Consider the following 25923-nt stretch of genomic DNA (forward strand, 5'->3'; position numbering starts at 1 on the left):
AGACTTACACAGCTCAAGAACCATGGGTTTACCTTATCTAAATTTTATAAATTCTCGGCGTTCATTCGGACGGACATAACCCATTCGACTCGGCTGATCAAAAATATATATACCTTATTAATACTTTTCAACGAATCTTGTATACCTTTTTTAATCTATGATATAATAAACTTTTTTCTAAGTATCTGAACTTCTTAAAAACTTAGAACTAGCCCGAGATTTAGATTCATCTAGCTGACACTGTTCTGAATAGACAACGAGTAATGGGTATCTGAAAGACAAGCTCTAATCTAAAAGGTTTTGCTCATGCAAACAGCACTGAAACGACTCCAGTGCAAACTGTGAAACACTCCTTTATAACTATTTTCTATATACTCGTACATACGAAACGGTTACGAAGTCAATATCAGGGGCAATCATATATCAAAGCAAATTCAAGTGACGTACATATGTACATATGTACATATGTATGTACAATGGGTTTAAGCATGTCGTTTTCGTAGCTGTGTAGCGCCGCAAATAAAGACATTAATAGATGGGGCCGCTTCATTCGCCCAAAAGCTCTCATTTAAGCTTAGCTTTAGTTTTCGGTAGGCACAACTATTTAGAGTCGAAGATATCGACTTTGGTCGTCCACTGCATTTACATTATTTATTGCGCAATATTTAAATTGATAAATTGCGCATATGTATATGTACATACGCTAAAGCAAAGTCTGCAATCCATATGTTATTTTATATTTTCACGCATTTTCAGATGAACAAAGCATTCTCGGCTACAACGATCCAAATTGGCATATGTTTGCTATGCATAATATAAATATTTTCCATTTATTTTTCTATGGATGTGGTTAGCTAATTGGTTAATTAAGTAAGACCGCGGGCAGAAAGTATCGACGGAAATCCATTTTTGTGCAAGCCAAGCTGGATGCTGGTTTCTGTGTGAGTTTTTATACCCGTTACTCGTAGAGTAAAAGAGTATACTAGATTTGTTGAAAAGTATGTAACAGGATCGAGATCTCATGACTACTTAAAACTACGTATAAAAGCTAGAAAGTTGGGATTCAGCATGCAGTCTTCTGAGACATACAGTTACTCACAGCTCTATCTGAAACTTCAACGGTCTGTAAAAGCTGAACAAAAACTGTTATCAACAAAATTTAAACGCAACATAATTCTTTTATGTTTCAAGATATTATTTATTAACTTATTTTATTTTTAAAGAATTAATAATGAAAATGCACCTCAAAACAATACCACAGCTTATTAGACGCAGGGCAAGTTTGTAGACCCATATTGCCACTCCCTCAAATCGCCCAAAGCTTTTGAAAAAGGGGCTTGATATTTTTTCAACAACTGTCAGTGTTGAAGTCTCTCCTTCGCACTTCCACTAGCTGAGTAACGGGTATCAAATAGTCGAGTAACTCGACTATAGCAATCTCTCTTGTTTTAAATTGGAATTATTAAAACGGATAACGCCTGTTTTGTTGGCCATCTGCAGCTTCTTCTTTTTTCTTACAAAATATATGACACTGGTGGTTTAAAGTAGGCTAAGCAAATTCGCGATGTCTCATGAATAGGTTTCGCTTTAAGTGACAGATGCTTTCAGATGCAGCTTTTTTGCATTGGAAATTAGACCATATGCAGGGTCTTCGATTAGTTAATTTACAATATCAATAAACAGGGATTTACGCAAACGAAATAGGTCTTAACGAAATCATTAAAACATTGTTCAACCATTTGTATGCCTTTTCAAAATATTTTTTTCTGAGCATAGTTATCAAACAAAATTTAGCAGGGTATTCAGGAAGGCCGATTAAAGTGAGTTGTCGCAGGGTCGAAAATTGTTGTCTCACGATTGAGCAAAAATTGAAAATGCGTAAGCGAATGCGGCGCTTATAATAACCATTCAACTTCAGCTTGGGTGGTTTACACTCGACCCATAACTGTGGTAAGCCCCATTCCATATTCCAAATAATAAGCTCACATACATACGCAGGCCTGTGTATTTATGTCCGTATTTACAAAAGCCGAGCTGGTAATCCTTGAGCGCTTGGTCGAGCATGTAGTTTGGTATTTAGCACCGACTAATAGCCAAACAAACCGATTTCCGCTAACTGCAGCAGCGAACGCATATCACTTGACCTCTGACATTAGCCGGCGGAGGCCCTTAAATCGCTGCGTGGCCAGCTGCCTCGCATGCAAATGAGTGTTGGCGTGTCCCGTGGCCGCTCATCGGCGGAGTCTCGCGGCCACGCTGCCCTATTGACATTGCCAAACCCGTCCAAATCTCCCGACATCAACGAGCGGCTGATGGCGAACAGACTCGAACTCGTCTTAACCCCGCGCTGGGCACTCAAAATTTGCATCGAAGTCGGACCGGCCAGTGTCTTGTTGGCCTATGCTCGAATTAGGGGATTTGGGTTGTATTTTTAGTAGTATTTTATATTTTAGCCTTAGTAGCTAGCATAAGCATAGGTTTTCCAATTTATCGAAAACTCCCCTTGATTTTTGATGGATATCTGCGAAATTCCTCGCTCTAAGAAAAATCACTCCCGAAATCCGACCTAATTAAAGTTTATTGTTTAAACTACAAGCATGCTTAACTAAATTCGATTAATAACGTCCAAATGTCGTATTAAGCAATGGGACACTGGTTTAGTTACACATTAGGTGGAAATATCCCTATACTCCTATTTATAGTAATTTAATGAGGATTTATCTCCGAGATTCTTACTCAACAATATTCGAAACTTGAAAATTAACGACTGTAAATGGCTGTATACGTAAACTCGGAAAGAAAATAAAAACAAAACTTTAAAAAAATGTATAGATCCCCCAACACCTGCCTCTGGGTTAATAATAACTGCTTTGCTCTCTTCATAACTGGCTACCTTTCTTTGGCTAGAAGAAGCGCCATGCCCTCACCAAAGACACGAAGACAGGTATCCAGCAATATTTCTGGCTTTTGGTATAAAAGTGCGGGCCCATCTGCAGTTGGACATCATTCAGCTTGAGCGTCTTGCGACAAGAGCTTGCCAAAGCAAATCCAACGAACTTTAAAGGCCCAACCAACAAATAAACAACAATGGTGAGTTAACTGTCCACTGGTCCCAACTCCGGTCAAGAAAGCCGCTGGCCTTGCTTAACCGCTCACCTTGGCCAGCCGTCAAGATGCCGCAGATCCCGATCGCTAACATGACCCCCAAATTTCCGCTTATTTTAGAAACTCTTCGTCTTTGCTGTGTGCGCCATTGCCTTGGCCTCCGCCGACGTTTCCCACCTTAACCTGGGCAGTGGTTACAGCTACAACAAGCCCACGCCGATCTTCAACATCCCCTCAGCCCCAGCCCCGGCTTATCTGCCACCCGCCCAGGAGGTGATATCCGCGCCTGCTCCAGCTCCAGTGTACTCGGCTCCGGCACCCGCGCCTGTTTCGGAGTACCTACCTCCTGTTCAGGATATACCAGCTCCCGCCCCTGTATACTCTGCTCCTGCGCCAGCTCCGGTCTACTCTGCTCCTGCGCCAGCTCCGGTCTACTCTGCTCCTGCGCCAGCTCCGGTCTACTCTGCTCCTGCGCCAGCTCCGGTCTACTCTGCTCCTGCGCCAGCTTCTGAGTACTTGCCTCCAGTCCAGGATATTCCGGCTCCTGCGCCTGCTCCTGTTTACTCGGCTCCAGCCCCAGCACCGGTATACTCCGCTCCCGCTCCCGCACCCGCACCCGTTTCAGAGTACCTGCCTCCTGTTCAAGACATCCCCGCTGCCGTACCTGTTTATTCTGCTCCTGCTCCAGCTCCGGTCTATTCTGCTCCTGCTCCAGCTCCTGAGTACTTGCCTCCAGTCCAGGACATTCCGGCTCCGGCGCCCGCTCCAGTTTACTCTGCCCCAGCTCCAGCTCCAGTTTACTCTGCTCCTGCTCCCGCTCCCGCTCCCGTTTACTCTGCTCCTGCTCCTGCACCAGCTCCAGTTTACTCTGCTCCTGCACCAGCTCCAGTTTACTCTGCTCCTGCACCAGCTCCAGTTTACTCTGCTCCTGCACCAGCTCCAGTTTACTCTGCCCCAGCTCCAGCTCCTGTGGAGTCGGGCTACCAGTACAACGTGCCTGCCAAGCGTTTCCGCTTCTAAATGGACATCAGGTGTATCCAAAAGAGCACCAGAGCCACTTGCGTGGTGACAGCTTGTTAAATTAACAAGTGCGCCGCCCATTGTTGTTGAAAATTTGTTGTTACGCAAAGTTCCCGTTGAGATTTTAGCTAATAAAAAAAATTATAAAACAATATGTAAGAACAGCCGCTGCAAATTGAAACGGTTTGGTTAGACGAGGGTGCAGTGATCAGCAAATTCGAGTAGCGTTGGCGAAGTCATTCCAACAACAGGGCAAGTTATACAAAGATGACCAAAGGTGTTGGCCATAACTGCGTTGGCATATTTTCGCTAAGAGCTTTCGTTAATGCCATTCAACGCAGGTTTTATGAGAGAAATCAGCAAAAAGTAGCCCAGTTTCAGTTCTTAGAAGTGAACGATATTTTTTAATCGTTTAAGAAAGATATTAGAAAAATTCAACATGTGAAATAGCTAACTTACCATAAAAAATGAACACTTGTGAATTAAATCCGGATTATGAAGACTTAAATAGCATGGTATTATTTGGAAATTCAAATTTTCGCTTGTTCTCCTATGCAAAATTCAAATGATTCCCCTAATTAAAATTTGTATGCGTTTATACAACACTCATGGCTGCGAATTGGTGAAAGTGGCTGTTTTTGGTATTTGCGTAAAGTTTAAAAACTCTTTTTGAACACAGAAAATGTAACTTTCTCCAGCTGCTTTTCCCATAAGCTGGCGGCGGTTTTTCGAGCATTTTTAAGCCAGATAACGATCCTTAAAGACTTTAATTTACCGTTTTTGAAAATACCGAAATAAGCCGTAAAAAACACAGCATTGTCACAAACAAGGTGTTATTTGTCGCATATGTTGACCAAGTATACCCGAAGCTATATATACAATTTATATATTTTAACTTACACCTTTACCGCTCCCTCCTGAACTCTTAATTTTTTCAAGGACTTTGTACACAGTTCTAGCCTTGTGATATTGGTTTCTTTGTGGCCTTTTGTAATATAACTATTTCTAACATTGGCTAGATTCTTCTTTTAATTGATTTAATAAGACAATAGGAAAACATATAATTTTAAATATATTCCACTAATAATAAATAGTTTTATTGTGGACATTATGTTTTCGTCCATTTTTGATTTTAGTACCATCTTCTTAACGTTATAATGGATACGCAATTTAATCTTTTTAAGTATGCACTGCATAACTGGTTTACTTACAGAATTTGGTAATTAACTCAAACTATAGATTTATTGACTATATATATTTATGATCATATATTTATCTTATATTCTTATAATATTAATAGTATGTATCATTTAAACTTACGTTTATTCTGTTAGGGCTCAAATCATATACAGCTAAATTAAAATACTACAAGTAGTTGATGCTTGCTTTAACAGCACATAAACGGAACTAAGTTAAATTTAACAAAGAAATCCGTTGGGAGTCACGTTACAAAGCAAACGAAAATCAAAATGTTTTAATCAACTTCTATAAAACATTAACTGATCGCCAAAAGCGGATTTAATAGAATCTTTGGAAATCTTTTAAAAGAATTCTGATCTGGTTGTTGTGTGTGTGTTTTATAATAGTTTAAACACAAAGATTATATTGGTAAAGTTTTGCCAAAATTGATTTCTACCTCTAATATAAAATACTTTACAAGCCGATCGATATATACATATTTCAAGAATTCGCCCGCCGGCGTTTGTTATGTGTCATAATCATCCTGTTGCGAGCTAAAGTAGCTTACCAGCCCACTGAACTCTCCCACGACTGCTGCTCCTGTTGCGGATGGTGGAGCTCTCGTGTCATGGGCTGATCCCGAGTCTTCCTCGGCCATGGGTGCCGGTGATCTGGTAGGTTCTGACGGACCCGTTACCTCGGCCACAACAGCAATCGGAGACTTCCTGATGGGATACGCCTCCAGAGTGGTTAGCTTTTTGCTGGTTATCACAGAAGCCATTGGTGGCTTGTGGCTGCTGCTTTCGCTGGTTATTGTGGGTGGCGGCGCTGCAGCGGGTGGTGGGCCTGAAGACTGTGTTGGGGATGATTGAGGAAGAGTCTTTCCATGCGTCAGAGTGGAAACCGAGTGATTCGTTGGCGTCAGTGTGGGCGGAGCACTTACAATTACAGAATGTGTCGCTGCGTGGGCAGGTGCTGTGGATAGCGGTGGAGGCGGGGGATAATAGCCATATGGGGAATATCCACCTGTAACATTGTAAGTTGAAAAACCATTCCTTTACTCGACACTTGTGAATTATTTTGCGTTGAAAGTATAATTTTATGTATACTCATACTCATAAAACATATGCTGATTAGATCATTAAACAAAAAAGAATTTACATAAAATCATTTTAAAATATATTCCTAGTAAAATCATATTTAATTTGATTTTCAAATAAATTACCACGTATTGAATACATTTGGATTGGGTTATTTTGGTTATTTAATTACTTTTTTCTACTTCAATGTTCAGTGGTCTATAAATAATTGGCATTCGGAAGATCGATTTTTTAATTCTGAAGCACATGGTGCTGGGCTCTTAAAATATATTACAAATAAATTTAAGCTACAACCAGGGCCAAAGGTTTTTAACGAGATACTGCTATTTTACGCTGCTCTAACATGAATTCTCGAAAGAAAAAAAGTAAAATTTGAGGCGATATTTTTTTGTGTTATTTTACTTAGATGCTTACGTGGTCCAGCAACATAATCCACAGATCCAGGGCGCATACTTCCAGTTCCTGGAGCTCCACCGATACGAGGCGAGTAGCTTGGATTGCCGTAAATGGGCGGCGCTCTATACAATTTTTTTTTAAAAAGGTTTTAATGGGAACTGTTAGGAATACAATTTGCTTACCTGTAGGGGTTCAAGAGGGGCGACGAATGTCTCGCTGGTGGCGGCCCTGAACTAAAGACTCCACCCATTGGGGTCCCAGAGGGTCCACCGTGATGTTCGGCTCCGTGAAGGTAAGCCGGCCTTGAGTTGGACGTAGTACTTGGAGGGGAAGTTGGTGACCCAGATCCTCGAAGTGGTGGCGGTGGTCCGTATGTGGGTCGCAGGGATGCGTGCGGCGGATGCAAGCCAGGTGGCATTTGCGGTCGCAAAAGGTGTCTAGGAGTTCCTGAAGACGAAGAAGGGGAACGGGGCCCAGTGACGGCGGGGATGGGCTGCTGGCTAGCCACTTGGCCATAGAATCGGGCCAGTTCCGCACTGCTTGGATATATTCCACCGGGCGGTCCATGACTTCGTCCATGAGCCGAAGGAAGGTGCGGCGGCATCCGGGTAATCACAGAGGCTTGGGAAGCAGGAGCGTTAGGTGCAGCATCCTCGTGCGGCTTGAAGAGCGGCTGACCCTTCGCCTTATCCGAGGGGGCTGATCCCGGTGTAGTTGAGGAAGTAGCCGCCGTAACAGCGGCCGCCGTTTGTTGCTTCTGCAACTGATCCCTGAGAGGTGTAACCTTTTTTCGTCTACCCCTCGGTTTCGGATCAGGCGCTGGGCTTCCCGAGACTGTATCGGCTGGACGCGCTGTAGCAGAGGCGACCGGCGATTGCATAAGATGGGCAGCTGCTGACGCAGCTGAAGGCATAGACATGACCAGAGGCAGGTGTTGGGCGGAATGGGGGCCGGTACCATAATTACCACACCCGAGCGGCTGACCAAGAGGAGCGGATAGAGCATTTTGCAGGAGATGCATGGCCTGTGGTGGGTGAACAGTCTGCGAAAGGTGTCTTTGCAGCATAGGATGCATACCGAGAGGTGCGTGAGGGCGAACCAAAGATGCGGGAGAATGCGACGGGCCTGCGGAGATTGGAAACTGATGGCGCAGAAGCGGCGGATGCATGGTGGGCATAGGAAGGCGCTTTCGGTGTGGTTCCTGCAAGCCAGAAGTACCAGGCGCGGAGTTTTGAGCTAGACTCTCAGGCAACACCCTACTAGTTTGCTTGGACTTGGAAGGCGTAGTGCGCAGGACATCCTCTGCTCCAGGTAACTCCCGAGCTGCCACTGCCGCGCTGAACTGTTCTTCCTCCTCTACCATTCGTGCAATCGCATCCTCCATGTCCTCGGGCAAGTCGTCGGGCAGCTCAGCGTCGTCTAGCTCTGACTCGTCCACATCATCTAGATCTCCGATGGTCTCTCCTTTGCGTTGCAGGTAGTCGATGTCCAGCACCTTGGCCTGCCGAATCACTGAGAGCGGAACCGTGGAAAGCGAATCACCGCCTGCTGCCTTGCCAGGTGTGCGCTTTTCCGGTGCAGTGACTCCAGGTTTAATGGGCGTGAGACGTGGGGTAGCGACAAGCTTTGCACCCTCTGCATTTTTCTCTGCGAGCATACGCTTTATCTCCTCCTGCCGCTGGATGAATTTTTGACGCTCCTCAGGTGGCGTATCCGGCCGATGAACGCCTGGTTTAATGCCGCCGTCAGAGCTGTCATCGTCTACATTAAGAGATGAAAATCCAATTAATATTGGAAAAATTGCGTATTTTTTTATAATTTCTTCAGTCATTTAAAAATGATTATCATTATGATAGCTGGAAAGTAATTGATTTATTGCTTACCGTCCTCAATATAGGCGTATCGGCGCCCACGGGTGCGAGTGCGATCGTCGGAAGCGGCTCCGTCCTCTTCTTCAGAGGACAACGGTTTTTTCTTTTTGGCCTTGCCTTTTCCTTTCCCCTTGCCTGGTAGGCTGGTCGATCCCGTTGGTTTAAGAGGCTGGGAGCGAGGTTGTTTGCCGGAGCCTTTTCCCGACAATGGTGCACCCTCTTCATCTTCCTCGTCATCATCCTCTTCCAAATCGCTCTCACTGATGTCGTCGTCAGAGTACTCCAAGCGCTTGGCATTTTTTCCAGCCTGGGTGGCTAGCTTCTTTAGTTTGGGTGACTTTCTGGCGATGCCATCCGACGAATTCGTCTTCTTAGCAGCCACCGTCTTCTTCTTTTTTGAGGAAGGATTCCAGGCACCATCTTCGCTCTCAGAAGTGGTGTCGTCACACAAATCGGCGCTGTCTACGTTATCGGACAACTCATTATCGTCGTCATCTTCCGTTTCCGTTTCTGTATATTCAGAATCGTCCTTTTTTTTTTTTGACTTTGTAGCCCGTCGCTTCTGATCTTCGTCTTCGCTTTCGTCGCTCTCTTCAACAACAAACTTTCTATCCTTGCGCCTTTCACGTGCCGCTCTCCTGGCAGCCTTTCTCTGCTTTTTTCCTCGACCGGGACGCCTGTATACCTCCAAGCTTGAGTCTGAGTCTCCAGATCCGGACTGTGAGGTATCTTCATCCGAGTAACTAGATGTTTTAAAATCTTCATCGCTGCCATGATCTTCCTCGCTACTAACGTCCAGGGTGGTGAGTTTTCGAGCCTTCTTTTTGGCAGGCGGTTGTTTAAACTTGTTGCTACGTTTGAGGGGAACTTCGTCTTCTGACGACGACGGACTGGTTCCACTTGATTTTGCTTTTCGTTTCTCCTTCTCACCGTCTTCCTTTTCCTTCACATCGTTCTCCGTAGGCAGATCATCGCGTCGTGCCTTTTCCTTATCCGCCTCAATAATGGTGGATATGTCCTTGCCGCGGCCCAGATTACCTGCTCCGGCAACCTCATCCATCTCCTTTTTTAAGGCCGAATTAATAAGGTCGTCGTACTCGTTAAGCCGATAGCTCACATTGATCTGCCGCCGCTTGCGCAACTTGTATATGGGTTCATCGTCCGAGTCAGAAAAGCTAGTGCTATTGTCGCTACTTGAGTCAGATCCAGATCCGGATCTAGAGCCACTGCCTAATGATTTGCCGGGACTGGAGTCGGATTCGTTTCCACGACGGCGCCTGGTGCCTCGCTTGGCAGCTCGCCTATTACTGCGTCCATCTCCGCGACGCCTCTTTACCTTTTCAGCCTTGACCACCTTATCATCCCTATCGTCATCGTCCTCTTCATTTTCTGTCTTAAAGTTTTCGTCTTTCGCCGCCATCGTGGCAGCTTCTAGTTCCTGCCGCTCTCGCTCGGCTTGCTCTTCGGCCAAGATGCGCTCCTGTTGCTTTTGAGCTACCAATGTGTCGTACTGCTGCAGCTGTCTCTCCAGGGCAGTTATGAGCTGCTCCTGCTGACAAGGAGGACAGTGCCAATCGCCCTCAGGAATGTAGAAGAGCACTGGTGAGAGGCAGGAGCAGTGGTATCCTTTGTTACAGGCGAGCGTGTCGCAGAGTAAAATCCACTCGGGATGGTCAGACTTGCCGCACTTCTGACACGCTTCCTCCGCATCCTCCTGTTAACGAAAAAAGCAAGAATGTTACAGCCTTGCGATTTTAGGGACCATTGAAGGTAGAGCATAGATTCTGAATCAGCATAACAATGGTAGTCGGCAGAGCCATTTCAGACTATCTAGCAAACAGATATAATATGTACGGCTATGTATGGCTAGAAATATTAATGCACTAGACTCATAAAAAAAAATAAGAAACGATGTAGTCGGCCTCCTCTACTATCAGATAACCGTTACTCAAATAGTTAAATAGAAAATATGAACTCTTGTACTGCAATCTTCGTTCTTAAAATTACAATTACAGTTCCCGAAAGACGGATTCTGCTGGATCAACTCGGCTAGTGATTCTAATTATATATATCTACTTATAGAGTCGGAAACGCGACCTTCCTCGAAATTATATATTATATCTGCATAACGGCTATAGGGACAATGCAATCTCATTAACATTTTCAATATTTACCTCCTCTTGGTCATCAGCGTTCTCCTTCCGTACGGTGCGCGCCCTTTTCATTGGTACCACTTGAGACTCGTCTTCAAGCTCCGATTCTGGCGAAAATTCGTGATCGGAACGGAAGAGTGGCGAACCGGGATCCGTTTCATAGTGAGGTGGCTCCTCCTCTTCCTCCTCGCTCTCTGGCTGTTCCTCTGAATCGGAGGACCAGCCATCCTTGCCAGGACACTTTTTTTTCTTCTTATTACGGGCCTCCTCCTCCGCCTCGCTAGCCTCAGATTCTGATTCCTCTCCTGAGGGCTCTAGTACAGTAGGATCTGCTTCCTTCTCTGCCTTCTTCTTTTTCTTAAGCTCTTGTTTCATGGTACGAAGAGCAACCTCCTCTTGCTTTCGCCTTTCAGCCTCCTCTTTGATCTTCTGTTGGGCAATGCGCCTAGATTGGCGCACAGGTGTCTCCGATTCGTTGGTCTCGATGATATTGGTAGTATCCACATCACGCTTTTTTCTCGGCCCTCGTCCACGACCCACCCTTGGCTTTGGCTCCTCGATGGGTTCTTCTTTGATGGTTTTTTCCTCTATCTTCTTCCCATTTTCTGAATTTTCTGGGACTGGATCGTCTTTAGGTTCAGATTTTAGTTTGGCACCAATTTTTAAAGTTTTTTCATCATCTTCGGATTCCTGCTGCAGCTCGGCATTGACCTCTGCCTGCATTTTATCCCTGGCCCCACCTCGAGTCCTTTTTGGCTGAGGAAGCTCGGAGTGAGTGACAGCAACTCCACCTCTGCGTCCAGAACGACGTGCAGATCCCTCCGGTGCAGGCGATTGATCTTTAACTAAAGGTGATTCATCCTTTGCAGACAGTGCAAGAGGATCCTCGACCTCCTCTTGTATGTCCTGCTCGTTGTTGCGCTTCAACTTCTCGCTGACGGCTGACGTAGGTACTTCAGTAGGGGAGGATTCATTAGAAAACGACTCATTTGCATCCTCACTGCTACGACGCTTCCGATGACGATCGTCCGGATGACCAATTGAGCTAGGAGCTGGAACTGCAGGCCCAAGGGTCTCACTGTTTGTTCGTTTTCTTGGAATGGGCTCTTCTTCACTCTCCGCCTGTTGCAGTTGAGTCAAGAGATTTTTCTTTAGGGGCTTGGTTATCGGTGTTTTTCTTTGCAGACTTAAGGAGCTGATGGGAGGTGTAGCTTCTCTTGTTTCCTGGGGCCGATGCGTTGACTTCTCTATTTCTTTTACAAGCGTTGTTTCCGGCAAATCCTTCTCTGTAGTTTTCTTTAACTTTTTTTCGATAATTTCCTCCAGAGTCGGCTTCGGTTTAGTGTGAGGAGCTATACACTTTCGCCGAATGCGCGCGTCGTCTTCTCCGCTGGACGAAGTAGTTTCTTCTATCTGCGATTTTTGAACCTCGACCTTTCGTCTGGCCTCCGCGTTAGTGGTCTTTGGTCTCATTTTAATGCGCTTGCCGCCCACATCTAGATCATTTAGGATTGGATTGTCATCTTGCGGTTCCTCTTCCTGCACTTCGCTTTCGGAGGTGGAGTTTCTCAGAGCGGACTGAGAGTCATTAAGACGCCGCTTTCGATTTAATAACGTAGACGGCTTAGGTACTGAAACATCCTCACCAGAACCTCCCGTTCTTAATTTAACATCAATCTCTCTGGATTTGTTATTGTCTGCGAAAAGTAAGATTTCGGATGTACTTGGACCTTTGGATTGCACACTATTAATTTCAAGACAGACTGTATTCGTTTCGCTATTTGATTTATTTTTAGGTGGATCATCTTGAAACAAGGTTTTAACTTGTTCAGACATGTTATTTTTTTCGTTGGCTTTTTCTGCAAAAGATTCAATTAAACATTTCGATTTAACTGTTTCATCTTTCACTTCCTTTAAAGATTCTTTAGCGCCCATTACCGTTTCCTGTTCTGATTTTATTTTGTAATCATTTTGGTTAGATACATGGCTTATTGCTTCACGCGAATCTGTCTCATTAGATTCAGGGTCCAAGTCTTTTTTCGAAATTTGCTGATGATTTATTAAAAGCTTATCCTTCTCAACTGGACCGTTTTCTTGGACGCATTCTTCTGTTACGCGTTCCTTTGTATTTCCTAGTTCATCTGGAACTTGGCACATTTCCTTAGTCTGAAAGGATGATTGGTCACTTTCATTTGCATTGTTGACTGAAACTTCATTTATCGTATGCTTCACTTCTTCTATTGGCTCACTTTCTGTATGACCTTCAGAGATTTCCTCATTCTTTTCAATCACGCTTACTGTACTTTCCTGTATATTCCTTGTAGCCACCGGTTTGAGTTCCTTTTCTTTCATTTGATCATCTGAGATTTTGTTTACTTTAGCTTCTTGGCATATGTTAGCCTCTTCTGCAGCTGCAGCTGAATGGTCCTCAATATCTCCCACAGTTTTAATGAGTTCGCTGCCATTTCGCGGCAGTATGTTATCCATGCACTTTTGACTTTCACCATTTGCTTTCTCCTCGCTCAAGCTGTCGAAAATGCTGCGTTTTGCCTCCGACTTTGATGTTTGCTTCATGGGACTCAGCTTGAGACATCCGGGCTCGCCAAAAAAAAACGTGGCCTTTGGTTCCGACGTGTGCGTTGTCGTTTCTTTCTCGGAAGCTTCGTTTTTACTATTTCCCACGAGACAGTCGGTCCCCAACCCTTGACCAATGACATGGACCATTGGATCTGTGATGGCTTCACCGACCTCCAAGTCATCCTCGTAGTCGAAATTGCACAAATTATCGTCCATTAAATTATAAGGAATGGCCTCACAGTCTCGTCCTGATCCTTGTCCCTTCACCACGATCGTTGGATCCTCTATAGTCTCGCCAGTATCTTCCTCATCGTCATCTTCCTCGATATCCGCCGCCGCGCTATCGATATCTTCCTCTTCCTCACCCTCATCCAATTCAGAATCCTCCTCGTCCTCTTCTTCCCCGTCCTCTTCTTCGGACTCTCCTTCGATTTCATCCTTGGTGCTTTCGTAGCGACTTGGCTTTTTGATTCGCTTGGTATCCAGCAGTGTGGGACGGTGCTTCTTTTGCTGTTCCTCCTGGGCGGCTGTGGGGCTGCTGTCTACGTCCTCGAGGGAACGTTTTTTTGTTGGGGCCGGGGAAGCGCTTCTTAAAAGCTTGGCCTGGTTAATAAGCAGTGGCTAAAATATCAAGAATGAATTCTTATCTAAAAATGCTTAACTCCTTGGCTTCATCCATACACACCTTAACCCTTTTGGACTTTTGATCCTCTTGCTCGGGAGAGCGCAGTTTAATCTTTAGATTGGGCACAGTTTTTACGGTCCCATCTACTATTTCTTCTTCATCCTCTTTCTCTTCGGGGGGCGGTTGTTTTGGAGGACAACTGTTGCTGCTACTGGTGTCCTCATCGGCCTCACCAATGTCCTTCGAAGGAAGTACCACCTCATTTCCGCGCAGCCTTGCAATAAGATTTACAAACTCGTCCCGGTTTGTGGCAACCACCTGCCAGATTTCCTCGTCTAGATGCTCCTGGTAGATTCGCAGGTTACAGTCGGTATCCTGGGTCAGCCAGTAGGCGTGTCCCAACCGGTCCCTTCCAATTGGCTCTGAGCGCAAGGTATCTGCATTCAAGGTGAGGATGTGGGCCCGAAACTTGGCGTTGCGCTCGAACTGACTTTCGAGAAGTTCCTGTACGGGAAAATAGCCCTTCAGCAATATATACCAGATTGTACGAAATTGGCCACTCACCCGAAATATTCTCAGCTTGACCTTCAAGCTGGAGTTCTTGTAACCGAAACGTTCGATTTCCCAGGCATCTTGTACCGAATAACCGAAGCAGAATTTGCTGAGGGCTGACTCCCAACTTTTCTCATGAACCGTCTTACGGGTCTTACGGAGCAGCTTTATGTGCAAGTCCTTTAGCTCAGGAACTGCAAAGAGGAGTTATAATTATTTGTTAGGAAATGTACAACGAAAATGCACTAAGTAATAATAAGGGCATTTTCTGCAAGTGTAGGCTTTTTGTATCTGATGTTGCTTACGAGGAAAAATACAAAATGTCGAAACATTTATATTTCTTTTTTTAAAAATATATATTCAGCAGCCCTCCCATTCGGAACCTTAAATGTTTTCAAATGCAGATGTACCATGAAAAAATTATAACTCTTATTGTTTAATAGTTTAATAGTGCCAAAACCAAATTAACTTACCATCTCTGAAAAAGGCAATACAAGTAAAAGTAGGCCTTCAAGATTTGTTTTGTATATTGCGCTTGTGTTGAGAAGAAAACAAATCGCAGTGCTCTCTCTACCATTGAGTAATCCCTTTCTCTCTCACCAGCCAAGCGCACTCTCCGGAGCGAAGCATTGGTAAACCTCTGAAGCAGACCCATTCGAAAACCCTGCATCTTTGGTTTCCATTAAACCTGGCTTCACTTCATTTAGCGAAGAGCAGCCCCCACATTTATCACACCACTCCCTTGCCCACTCACCTTCGTTGTTGTTTGTCAACCACTCCTGCAGATGCCTGAAGTTGGGCAGGCTGAGACCCAGGTCCTTGGAAAATTTCTGCAGGAAGGCGCAAATCACCGCAAAGTCCGGATCGTTGGCGCATGTGTGCAGCGTGGAGGTGAGGGCGTCGTCGTCCTTGCACTCCTCCGATATTGAATCCGTCGGAAGCGGGATCGGATTGGTGGGCGCCGCAGCCGCAGCTGAGGACGCCGCCATTTTTCATGCGTCCCCGAGAACGGGTGAAAATTTTCGGATGTTGTATACTACTCTGGCAAAACCGCGCAATGGGCACTGCAAAAACGAGTCATTTGTCCAAGGCTCAAGCTCTCTGGAAGCGCGGCACTGCAAGACTACGAGAGTGCATAGTTCTGGCCGCGAGACAGCTCTTGTACGGGCTAAAATTCTATTTTAAACAAGCGAAAAGGCTTTATTTTCTGTTGTGTGTTTCAGTGTGGCCGCGCATTCACTTTTCGACAATACAGCAGATTGCACCAATGTATTTGGAGCGAGTTGGCAGCCGATGCTGTGGGGAACTAGTTTCTAATATTCTTTTGGTATGTGCAAACTAGTTGTCGGCATTCCGCTTTTTTACTAAATGATCCTACTTTACAGAACCAAAGGATATTGATTTTTTACAATTCGAGAACACATTTTAATTTTTAAGATAGTCATTTTACAGAGATTTGTGATAAAACAGCTCTTAAATATGAAACCACGATGGGACTTTTTGGTAAAACATAACAACTAATCAAAAAATTTACATTTAACATTTTGATTAATCGAAATCAAATTGTACTCTTAGACAAACTAAATTCAATTATATTGTAATCGTTGTAAATGCAGATAATTTTTTTTTTGTTCTTCAGTGCAGATTGCCAATTAATTAAAAAAAAAAACATAAATTTTCCGTTACGCAAATGTGTTAACGGTATTTTTGGTATTTGAAGAACACGACTGGTTCGAGTCCCGAAACCAGTTCCAATGAGCACTACATTAGTGTGTGTGTGTAGGGGGAATTTGTTGATAGATAGAACGAGAAAAACAGTCGCTGCAAAACAACAAAGAACGACGCAAACCAAGCGAATTTAAATTTAAGTAATCAAGTCAAATCAATTCGCGTTACTTATCTGCCATCGTCGATCAAGATCTTGTGTACAAACAGCGAAACACTGCTCCTGTATACAGCAGAAATAAAAATCATCTAAAGGCCAGTGAAAGTGTAACGAGATAAAAAGATACAATCAGGAAAACTTCAGTAGCAATGACCACATATCAAATGAACTTCAACCAGGACTTTACGTAAGTAGAGACATCTGTGCTTAATTTTTTAGTTCCAAGCCAGGAAGGTCACCACAGCGAAAAAGTGGCAAAACCACGGGCAAGCAATTGAGACACAAAACGACAAATGAGAAGGGTAAACAAGGCGAAAACAGCTGCTGTGGGGGAGGTGGGCGGGGATCGTTAGTGTGTCTGTGGGTGAGCGTGAATTGGCGTCATTATTCGTGTGTGTGTAGTTTATTAGAACATGCAAACAAGCAGTTCCAATTACAATGACATGCATCTATTTTGGAATGCTTTCCCCGTTACGGGAGGTCTGGTAACCAAACTAGGTACACTGTCCTAGGTACGCGGTCCAACCCCGCTAGCCAACAATGGTCTACAGGGGCGGCCAGCAAGGGGCTTAATAAGCAGTATTTCCATTGCGATGACCACTGTGCGGGACACCAACACTCGCACGATTGGCGCACAATTGCGTGTTTATGCGCAACAGCTGATGTCGCAGCAAAAACTGTGCTAAGACAGCACGAACTGTGGAACAAATGAAAGTGCAGAGCGATAAGGCCGATAGCTTTTAAAAATGACAAGGAACAAATAGGAGTCACTCTTGCGGGAGCGCACTGTGACGCAGCTTCTACTCTCGAGCTTAATTAACCAGTTTCTCTATTGCACGGTATGTTTATTTTCGCTCAGCTGATGTCATTAAAAAACAAGGTGAGGGAAAAAGTGCATGTGAGCCTAAGAAAGAGAGAACGAGACAAAGAAAAACGAAATGGTGAAGGGAGATTTCTAATCAGAAACAAATCAATTAGCCCGTGCGGGTGAATGGACGCGAAAACGAAAATCAAGCGATTTTTTCTATTATCTTTTGGGGCTTTTACTTTAATTTTTCATAAAGTGTTTATAATAAAAGAAAAATAAGTTAAAATTAGTTCTTTACGAAATGAAGCATAAAAAAATTTGAAATTAAATTGTTCTTAATTTTCTATTAAACTACTATTAACTTCAAGAGGTACTTTATGACAAATCTAACGAAAATAGCTAGAAATTTAGATGGACTAAGTGGTACGTAATAATATTTTGGGTATTTGCGGATTGTGTTTAAAGGAAATTATAAGGCCTTCTTTATCATCGCATTAAATAAAATAAACATAAACTAAAAAATTTTAAATGACGGTTATATGTACATATGATGCATAGGTTAATATATTGTTTCACACTGGGTCTTTGGTGAAAAGTATTATTTTGTTTATTTATTTTTCTAGGTGGTCGAATAAGTCTTGTGTTTGTGTGCGTCATCAAGTTTCTTGAGTTTGTTGTTATTTATTTGATAGCCTGCGCAATTGCTCATCAGCTTAAATTTTAATGCAATCGACTGTAAGTGCACTTTTGCCTGATGGGTAAATTTATGTTCGATGTCCCTTGTAAAAAAATGGCAAGCGTGTGCGTTTATTTTTCTTCAACACTGCATTTGTTTACTAACAACGCGAAAACAAAAATATTTTAGAGAGCAACAACAAACAAGAGACCTCAATGCGCTATCGCATAACAAGGGGCCTAGTAACCTTGGGCCCCATTTTAGCGTCGTTACGCCTTTGGCGGGAACAAGTTTCGGTTTTAAGAGAACAAATAGTCAGAAATAACAACAACACGTGTTGCGCTCACTGATCACTTTAACAGGCTTATCGCAGGGAGCGAGCGCTCAACCCAACTACATATGTGCCAAAATCGTAAAATCGTAATAATTGGCAGAGCTCACCTTGTAAAGACACAAAACTGGTTTTAATACTTGAACACTTGAAAATACGGGCCACCACCAATCTCCAACTGGCACTTCAAACATCTGGCAGCCTCGCCAGGTTTGCGGGTATGGCCACACTGAAAAATGCGGCACCGCTGACATTGAAAAGGCGAGAATTAAGCGATAATTGATTGCAGTTTGAAATACGAGCGAGAGAGTGCATGGGTAAAAATCAATACAGGGAGCAGAACCAATGGAGCAGCGCGCCAACTTCCTGGCTCTGACCCTCCTGGACGCCCTGGAGGACGAGAACGAGACGGATATAATGTCGATGCTGGAGAGAAACTGCATAAACGCTGGCATCGTGCCCTGCGAGCGCGGACTGGCTCCCTTGCACTACGTGTGCGGCATGCGAAACGGGGGATTGGCCCAGCGGATCCTGGAACGATTTCTTAAGTGTCCCGACCTTGACGTAAATGCCCTGTGCGACGGCCAGACTACGGCGCTGCACATCGCCAGCATTTACGGGCGGACGGAACTGGTGAGGATGCTGCTGAAGCGCGGAGCTCGCGCGGACCTGGCTGACGAGGAGAACAAGCTGCCTGTTCACTACGCCATTGAGGAGTGCCACTTCGAGGTGCTGCAGCTGCTCAGGGATCACATCTTCCGTGAGAGACAGAGCCAGAAGAAGCAGCAGCAGCGAGTTCAGGCGGTCGACGCTCTAACGCCAAATCAGCCGAGGTACAATCACGATGTAACTTCCCCGTACTACATTAACATCACTCACAGGCGGCATCGACCGCAGCCGAAGTTTCCGGAGCCGACGGAGGAGGAATGCACCGATATTCCGCCACTGCCGGATGAGGAGTCTGTGAACCTATTTGCTCTCACTGAAGCTCATCTTACCCAACTCATACAGAGCCAACGGGAGAACCAGCCGGAGGATCCTTTTCAGCCAAAGCGGCGAACTCTTATTGAAAGTTGGCGCGAGAAGGTGGAACGCTCCCGCGCCCGCCTGTTCCTGCTCCATCAGTACGACGAGCATGTGGAAGCGCTGGTGGATGATGCCATTAGTCAGGAGGACTTCAGCTATAAGGAGCACTTGCAGAAGAAGCTCAGGGATGAGGACAATCCGAGAAATCTGACAGAGGATGCTGCCACCTCGGGTCGGCAGGTGTTCGAGATGCTAGTGGAGCAGGTATCTCAGGCGGTCGTCGAGGAGCCAAAGCCACTCCCGGAGCACAGCTTCTACACTGCCCAGGGCGACGAGGAGGACGTGGCAGAGAACTCACCACGCCAGAATGAGTACTTTCTGCAAATCAAGGAGGCCTACGTTCACACTGACGACGAGAATGGATTAGTTTTTTACGAAGCGAGATACCTACAGAATAGGGAAAAGCGGGAGACAGTCGAGCAAACTCCTAAAGAGAGGAGGCAGGATTTGGAAAGCTCTGTGAGCACCAATTATACCCTGCCACTAGACTACGAAACGGACGCTTTGCGCCGGGAGTTGACACAACTGGGTGCTTCGGTGGGTCCCATTACCAAAACAACTAAGCGGTTGTACATTAAGCAGCTAATCAAATACAAGCGCAATACAGAGGCGCTGCAGGCAGCCCAAAAGCACGCCCAGGAGGCGCAGATCCGCTACTCGGTGGAACTTCATCGTACACTGCGGTCGCCAGAGGACTTTGAGAGGATAAGTGATTACTTGCCCCATGAAGCAGCCTCTGCAGCGCATTTCGCAAAGTGTGGGGTGACAAAAAAAAACCTGCGAGAGGGACACCTCAAACAGAGCTTTATCTACATGTTAATCGATCCACGCATTTCGCGGAATCTGCCTGGGGAGAGCGCTTTTCTCGAAAAGTTCGAGGCTTGGCAGCGTTTCCTAGACTCAATTTTTTACGTAGGTAAGGGCAAGTCTTCGCGACCGTATGCTCACCTTTACGACGCTATGCGGCAGCACACACGCCTTCATCAAAAGCGCGAAAAGGATAAAACAAATAGGGAACGCGTTGGCGGATTCCGCACCATGCAGCCAGATGTCTTCCGCTCCCCGCCACCGGGAGATGGCAAGATGGGAAGCCGTAAGCTGGAGCGCATCTTGGATATTTGGCAACATGGGAGTGGAGTCGTATGTCTGCATGTCTTTCACAACATCTTGCCAATTGATGCATACACACGCGAAGCGTCTATAATAGACGCGCTGGGCTTGAATCATCTTACCAATATGAAGCGCGGCGACTACTACGGACCGGCTCAGTCATGGACTATGAAACAGAAAAAGCAGCTGGGAATCTGTCTGCTTCTTAAGGCCATGCACATCTATCTGGCGGAGGGAGAATCCCAGTTGTCGCCAAGCGACCTTCTCTGAGAACGGGAAATTAAATGTGGTTCCGAAAAAATATTGACAATTAGCACCAAGTACAAAGTGGAGCGGCGCATCTAGAAAATGTTCATAAATGGATCTCAAGATTAATTATATTTAGAAAATAGGCATATACTTGGGGTGTTAGAAGAGCTAAGTTTGAACTTAAAGCAGTAGTTTACAAATTTGAATTCCAGCTTCGACCATTAGCGGTAACATTTTTAAATGGCTGTTGATTTGCAAAGTATTATTTCATTTATTTTTTGTCAAATAGTATTACAATTTAGAAGGGTAGTCTTATATAATAAATAAAAAATAAATAATAAAAATACATCACTCAAGGATACTTTTTACCTATTTTTTCTTTACTTAAGAATTGCTGAAACATTATTGTTTATTTCATTTTACAAAATTATTCATTAGTTGCCAAAGCAACAATGAACAACTAATCTAGTACTATCTCTTTTGTTCGAAAAAATTTAATATGTACTAATACTTGGAGTTTAAATATTGGCCCTGCATAAGCTCATAATTCTTACGTATTTAAATGTCGGTGAACATTCTTCATTCAAAACTACCAAACCGAGGAAATAAGTAATCAAGATCTTTTCTCGTACATTTCAGGGCCAATCAATTAAAGCATCAATATACACTTTATAGGGTTGAACTCTTCCTTCTACTTTTGACGGATATAGTTAACGCTTTTACTTTACGAGTAACGGGAGTAACGAAATTATATGTTATTGCTCTGTAAAGCACTACCCTCTCCGTAAGGAGCAATACGTATGTTGACCGAAATTTTGACCTAACCGAATAGGGTAACATCTTAAGCATATGGTGAAAGTTTGAATTCGAATTCTATGTTTCTAGTGACAATCCAATAAGCGAGGAATTTAAACTAGATTCAAGTCCTTTTTATTATTTTAATTATTGTAAAATAAAATATTTTTCGTGGAAATTACAAGATATTTAAAATGTTTTTTTTTTTACATTACATTTTATGATACATTTTTTAAGTTTAATAGTGAAGGTACCTAATTAAAATCTCCAATTATTGTCACTTTTTTATTTTCAACACGAATTACAATGTATATATTAATCTTTGAAATATTTTAAGTAATACAATTGGTACAAGCAAAAATGAAAATACAAATAAGTACAAATTAAAATTTATTTTCCATTAATATTGTTGGTCGTCTGGTCTCCTTTTCTTGCACTCACATATCTTGGGATTTTGCTCATCAAAGTAGAATATTTTCTGTGTGCTACTGATTCAGCAAGTGGTTGGTCATTTGAAGAATACATAACATTATCTACGACGAAATAAACTTAATCAGTTTGTGCTACGGCTACTATGGGAAACTCACCCTTGAAGAGCCTCCCCAAAGGTGTCTGCATCGGTATCAAAATTAACAGAGCAAGGGAGCCCAAAAGCATGCTGCACCTTTTGACCGGCTCCAAGTTCGTTGCTTCGGACGTTTTCGCGTGCGTGTGCGCATATAATTCTCAACTGCTTCTGGCAGCATCGGCATGGAGTAGACTCGAATGCGAGTGCTTGCTTATCTTTGCGCAGTGGCAATACCGTAACCAATGAAGTCCTCCTGAGGTGCGGTTATTGCTAGTTGAAAACTTTAACCAATACCCCGCCATGGGGACGTGAAATACCGTCCACTACGGCAATTTTTGGAAGCCCGAGAGGGCTAATTAAACAATTTATTTAAAAGATATTTACAAATAGGTCTCAGATTGGATTTATTTTCAACAGTCTTTTAGTCGAATCTGGACAGTAAATGTGGTGGGAATCATCTACATTTCTCTTGGTTTTGTCTGGAAAGTGTTCATTCAGATGCAAAAAATCTTGTGCTTAGAAGGACAAAAATCATAAACCTAACGTTATAAATAAAATAAGAGAGAGAGAATATAGTCCCTATAGTCGAGTTCCCTGACTATCTGATACCCGTTACTCAGCTAGTGAAAGTGCTAAAGGGAAATTTCAGCACTGATAGTTTCTGGCGTGGGTCACTGGATCAACAAACATGCGCTGCGTCTATGTCTCTGAAGTCTTTATGCCTAATTCTTTATGCTTAGTTCCTGAGATCTCGACGTTCATAGGGAAAGACGCACTTGGCCAGATCGACTCGGCTATTGATCCTGATCAAGAATACATATATGTACTTTACCTGCTACATACTTTTTTAGGAATGTAGTATACCCTTTTACTCTACGAGTAACGGGTATAAAAATTAATATAACAGTCAGCATATAGGTCTAAAAAAACCTGGCCCTGGTCAAAAGTTTTCATCCTAAGTGCCTTATATACAAACAATAGCCATAATTGATTTGCCGCGTTAGTAACACTTATTGACGTTCTGTGTATTCCAACAGTTCCCTGTCTGTGCTGAGTCCCACGGGTCTACGCCTGTTTTCAATTACTAGCCAGGACAAGGTGGAGGAGATATTCGCCAAGGACAACACGGAGCAAATCCGAATCGTAGAGCGCTTGTTCAACAGCTCGCTGGTAGTGCTGGTCACCGCCCAGAAGCCCAACTGCCTCAAGATGCTTCATTTTAAGAAGAAGCAGGACATCTGCAACTGCTTCTACCCATCTGAGATCCTGTGCGTCCGCATGAACCGGCAACGCCTGATCGTCTGCCTGGCGGAGAGCATACACATCCACGACATCCGCGACATGAAGATCCTACACTCCATTGAAAACATCGCGCCCAACGAGCAGGGTCTGTGCGCCCTCTCTCTCAACTCGCACCTGGCCTTCCCGGTCTGCCAAACGAGCGGCGAGCTGCGCATCTTCAACGCCAGCAAGCTGCGCACGGGCATGACTATCAGGGCCCACGACACGTCCCTCTCAGCTCTGGCTTTCTCGCCCAGCGGTGCCCTGCTGGCCACCGCCTCCGAGCGCGGGACCGTGATACGGGTCTTTTGTGTGAAGAACGGAGAACGGGTGCAGGAATTCCGGAGAGGCGTCAGCTGCGTCCGCATAGCCTCACTGGTCTTCTCAGCCAGTGGGGACTTTCTCTGCGCCTCCTCTAACACGGAGACCGTCCACGTTTTCAAGATAGATGCGCGGGCAGTGGAGACGGTTGAGCTGAAAGCGATAGGTGAGTATGTTGACCAAGAATGAGCTTCCTTGTCTTGATGCCCTAACATAATGAAGAACACTATTTTTCAACAAAAATGTAAACGATAGTTGTTCGAAATAAGTTCTTCAAAATGCGAAAAAGATATGTTTTTCCTTATACAAATATATAAGTATACATACATATATGTACTTTAAAATGTACGCAGGCCCGGCGACAACCCCCTCCCATTATTATTATTAATCCCTTATTATTAATATTACTTTTATAAATCATACCTTTTTTTGGTTTATTTTTTAGCCGATGTGGCTGCCAAGTCTGAAAATTCTGCCAAGGAATCAGTAGCATCCGCAGCAGCTGAGGAGAGCAGTAGACCTGTCGCTACGTGGGGCGGAATGTTTTCCAAGGCTGTGTCATCGTTGCTGTTGCCCACGCAAGTCAGCGAAGTACTGGCTCAGGACCGATCCTTCGCCACTGTGCAGCTGGCTCAGGGCGGCCTAAAGCACATCTGTGCGTTGACCCGTGTTCAAAAGGAACCACGATTGCTGATTGCATGTGAGGATGGATTCCTGTACGTGCACGAGTTTCCTGCGGATCGGGGTGGTTCGTGCAAACTGCTGTCCGTCCATGACTTGCGCGGAGCCCTGGAGGATGTTATAGAGCTTGAGCTGAGCGAAAGCGTGCAGAGGTCGCAGACCAAGCCTTCGAATCCGTCAACTCTGACGCAGCCTTCGCTTACGATGCTAAAGAGCTGTGCGGCCAGTGTGCTCATCGAGAATCCGGATCCGATGCAAGACAACAGCTACGCTGGCATCTTGAAAGGGGACCAGACAGATTCGATGTCTGGTAAGTAAATATTAGTAGTTATTTTCGAACAGCTTTTCTAACGATGCCTCATCCGTAGATTCTGCCAAGTTTCGCAAGCTTTGCGATGCCATCGACACCCCAACAAAGCTTTACGATGAGCGACAATTTCCGCCAGTGGCAATTACCGCTAAGGACTGACCACGTCGCCGTAGCATCAAGGATATGGTCATAGTTGATAGACAACAGATTAATTAGCAACATTAGACTATTCCCTTACGACAAGTCGACCCAAAAACCCGTTTTGACATCTATATCTACCGAAACTTGCTTTATGAAATGAAAATACTCGTTTGAAAAGTATTTTATTTTATATGAACCCTTAAAATGTACATCTCATGATGTAATTATGTATATATAAAATTAACAAAAAGAAGTAAAATATCTTTTCTTATTGTGTTAATTTATTTTTGCCCTAATGTTCAAGATTATTAAGCCTTAGGCACTAATTCAAAATCTGTATCTTTGTATTATATAAATGTAGGTATAACTGTATAGAATTAAAACTAGAATTGTGCGGTAGAAGCTCAAAAAAGGACAAAAAAAAGAAAGAAATGATGTACCTTATAAAAACATATTCAACTAGCTTTGCAATAAATTAACAGATGTGTGCAAAAATATTATATTGTCAATAAGCAAATAATAACTAAGATAATTATTTAGTTAAAATCCAATGTATTTAATATAAAAATTAAATATAATTTAAATAGGACAACAATAACTTCAAATTTAAATTTGGAATCCGAAAACATTACGAATATGCTTAGTTATGTATCGGAATTATTAATGTACGTAAATAGAATATATAAGAAAACCAAAAAAGATTTTTAAAATAAAATAAAAAATCTAAAGGCAAAATAAAAATATTTAAAATCAAACAAGCAATTAAAAATCGCGCCTCTTGTTATTATGTTTTTGACTACATTGATTAGGCTAGAGCTAGGAAAGTACCTTGTGGTATCTTTAGAAATAAACAATTGCACTCTAAAACTCATAAGAACTTGGCGAGCAAACAGAGAATTGGGTGAAGGAAAACTTTGGGTCGCCTTATCGAAATAGTAACATTTTGAATCCCCTTATTCATCAGGATTACTAGCCAAGTCCGGCTGTCTCTATGTCCGAATGGACGAGGAGATCTCCGGAACTATAAGATCTGAAAAGTAGTCATGCAGATCCTACTACCGCAGCGAAAATAATTGTCTCGCCCACAAACAGAAAATTCTGGC

The 25923-nt window shown here is 43.8% G+C and overlaps 4 protein-coding genes and 1 non-coding gene across 6 annotated transcripts; 4 read left to right on the forward strand and 1 right to left on the reverse strand.

Moving 5' to 3' along the window:
* Nucleotides 1–779: 779 nt before the first annotated feature.
* On the forward strand, nucleotides 780–4298 carry LOC6529226 (leucine-rich repeat extensin-like protein 1). Its single transcript, XM_002090197.4, has 3 exons — nucleotides 780–941; nucleotides 2908–3090; nucleotides 3226–4298. Exons 2-3 carry the CDS (start codon nucleotides 3088–3090, stop codon nucleotides 4123–4125), a joined length of 903 nt encoding a protein of 300 aa, XP_002090233.2. The 5' UTR covers nucleotides 780–941; nucleotides 2908–3087; the 3' UTR covers nucleotides 4126–4298.
* Nucleotides 4299–5189: 891 nt separating this feature from the next.
* Nucleotides 5190–15826, reverse strand: LOC6529227 (remodeling and spacing factor 1). Of its 2 annotated transcripts, none has more exons than XM_002090198.4 (8): nucleotides 15333–15826; nucleotides 14591–14772; nucleotides 14087–14530; nucleotides 10846–14022; nucleotides 8684–10385; nucleotides 6983–8561; nucleotides 6819–6922; nucleotides 5190–6330 (listed from the first exon to the last, which is right to left on the reverse strand). In XM_002090198.4, the coding sequence occupies exons 1-8, from the start codon at nucleotides 15565–15567 to the stop codon at nucleotides 5831–5833; spliced, it is 7923 nt and encodes a 2640-aa protein (XP_002090234.2). In that variant the 5' UTR covers nucleotides 15568–15826; the 3' UTR covers nucleotides 5190–5830. The 2 variants fall into 2 exon arrangements, with proteins under 2 accessions (XP_002090234.2, XP_039228820.1); XM_039372886.2 differs by lacking the exon at nucleotides 5190–6330 and adding an exon at nucleotides 6380–6754.
* A 521-nt stretch (nucleotides 15827–16347) lies between these two features.
* LOC6529228 (WD repeat domain phosphoinositide-interacting protein 2) lies at nucleotides 16348–25511 on the forward strand. The gene is made up of 4 exons (XM_002090199.4): nucleotides 16348–16650; nucleotides 23124–23854; nucleotides 24134–24679; nucleotides 24738–25511. The coding sequence occupies exons 1-4, from the start codon at nucleotides 16613–16615 to the stop codon at nucleotides 24836–24838; spliced, it is 1416 nt and encodes a 471-aa protein (XP_002090235.1). The 5' UTR covers nucleotides 16348–16612; the 3' UTR covers nucleotides 24839–25511.
* LOC26535642 lies at nucleotides 17933–21111 on the forward strand. Its single transcript, XM_015197429.2, has one exon. It carries the CDS (start codon nucleotides 18624–18626, stop codon nucleotides 20742–20744), a length of 2121 nt encoding a protein of 706 aa, XP_015052915.1. The 5' UTR covers nucleotides 17933–18623; the 3' UTR covers nucleotides 20745–21111.
* On the forward strand, nucleotides 22300–22439 carry LOC6529229. Its single transcript, XR_005560896.1, has one exon. It is a non-coding gene; the product is annotated as a U4 spliceosomal RNA (small nuclear RNA).
* Nucleotides 25512–25923: the final 412 nt, after the last annotated feature.

Source organism: Drosophila yakuba, chromosome 2R (assembly GCF_016746365.2).
Source record: "Drosophila yakuba strain Tai18E2 chromosome 2R, Prin_Dyak_Tai18E2_2.1, whole genome shotgun sequence".
NCBI lineage: Eukaryota > Metazoa > Arthropoda > Insecta > Diptera > Drosophilidae > Drosophila > Drosophila yakuba.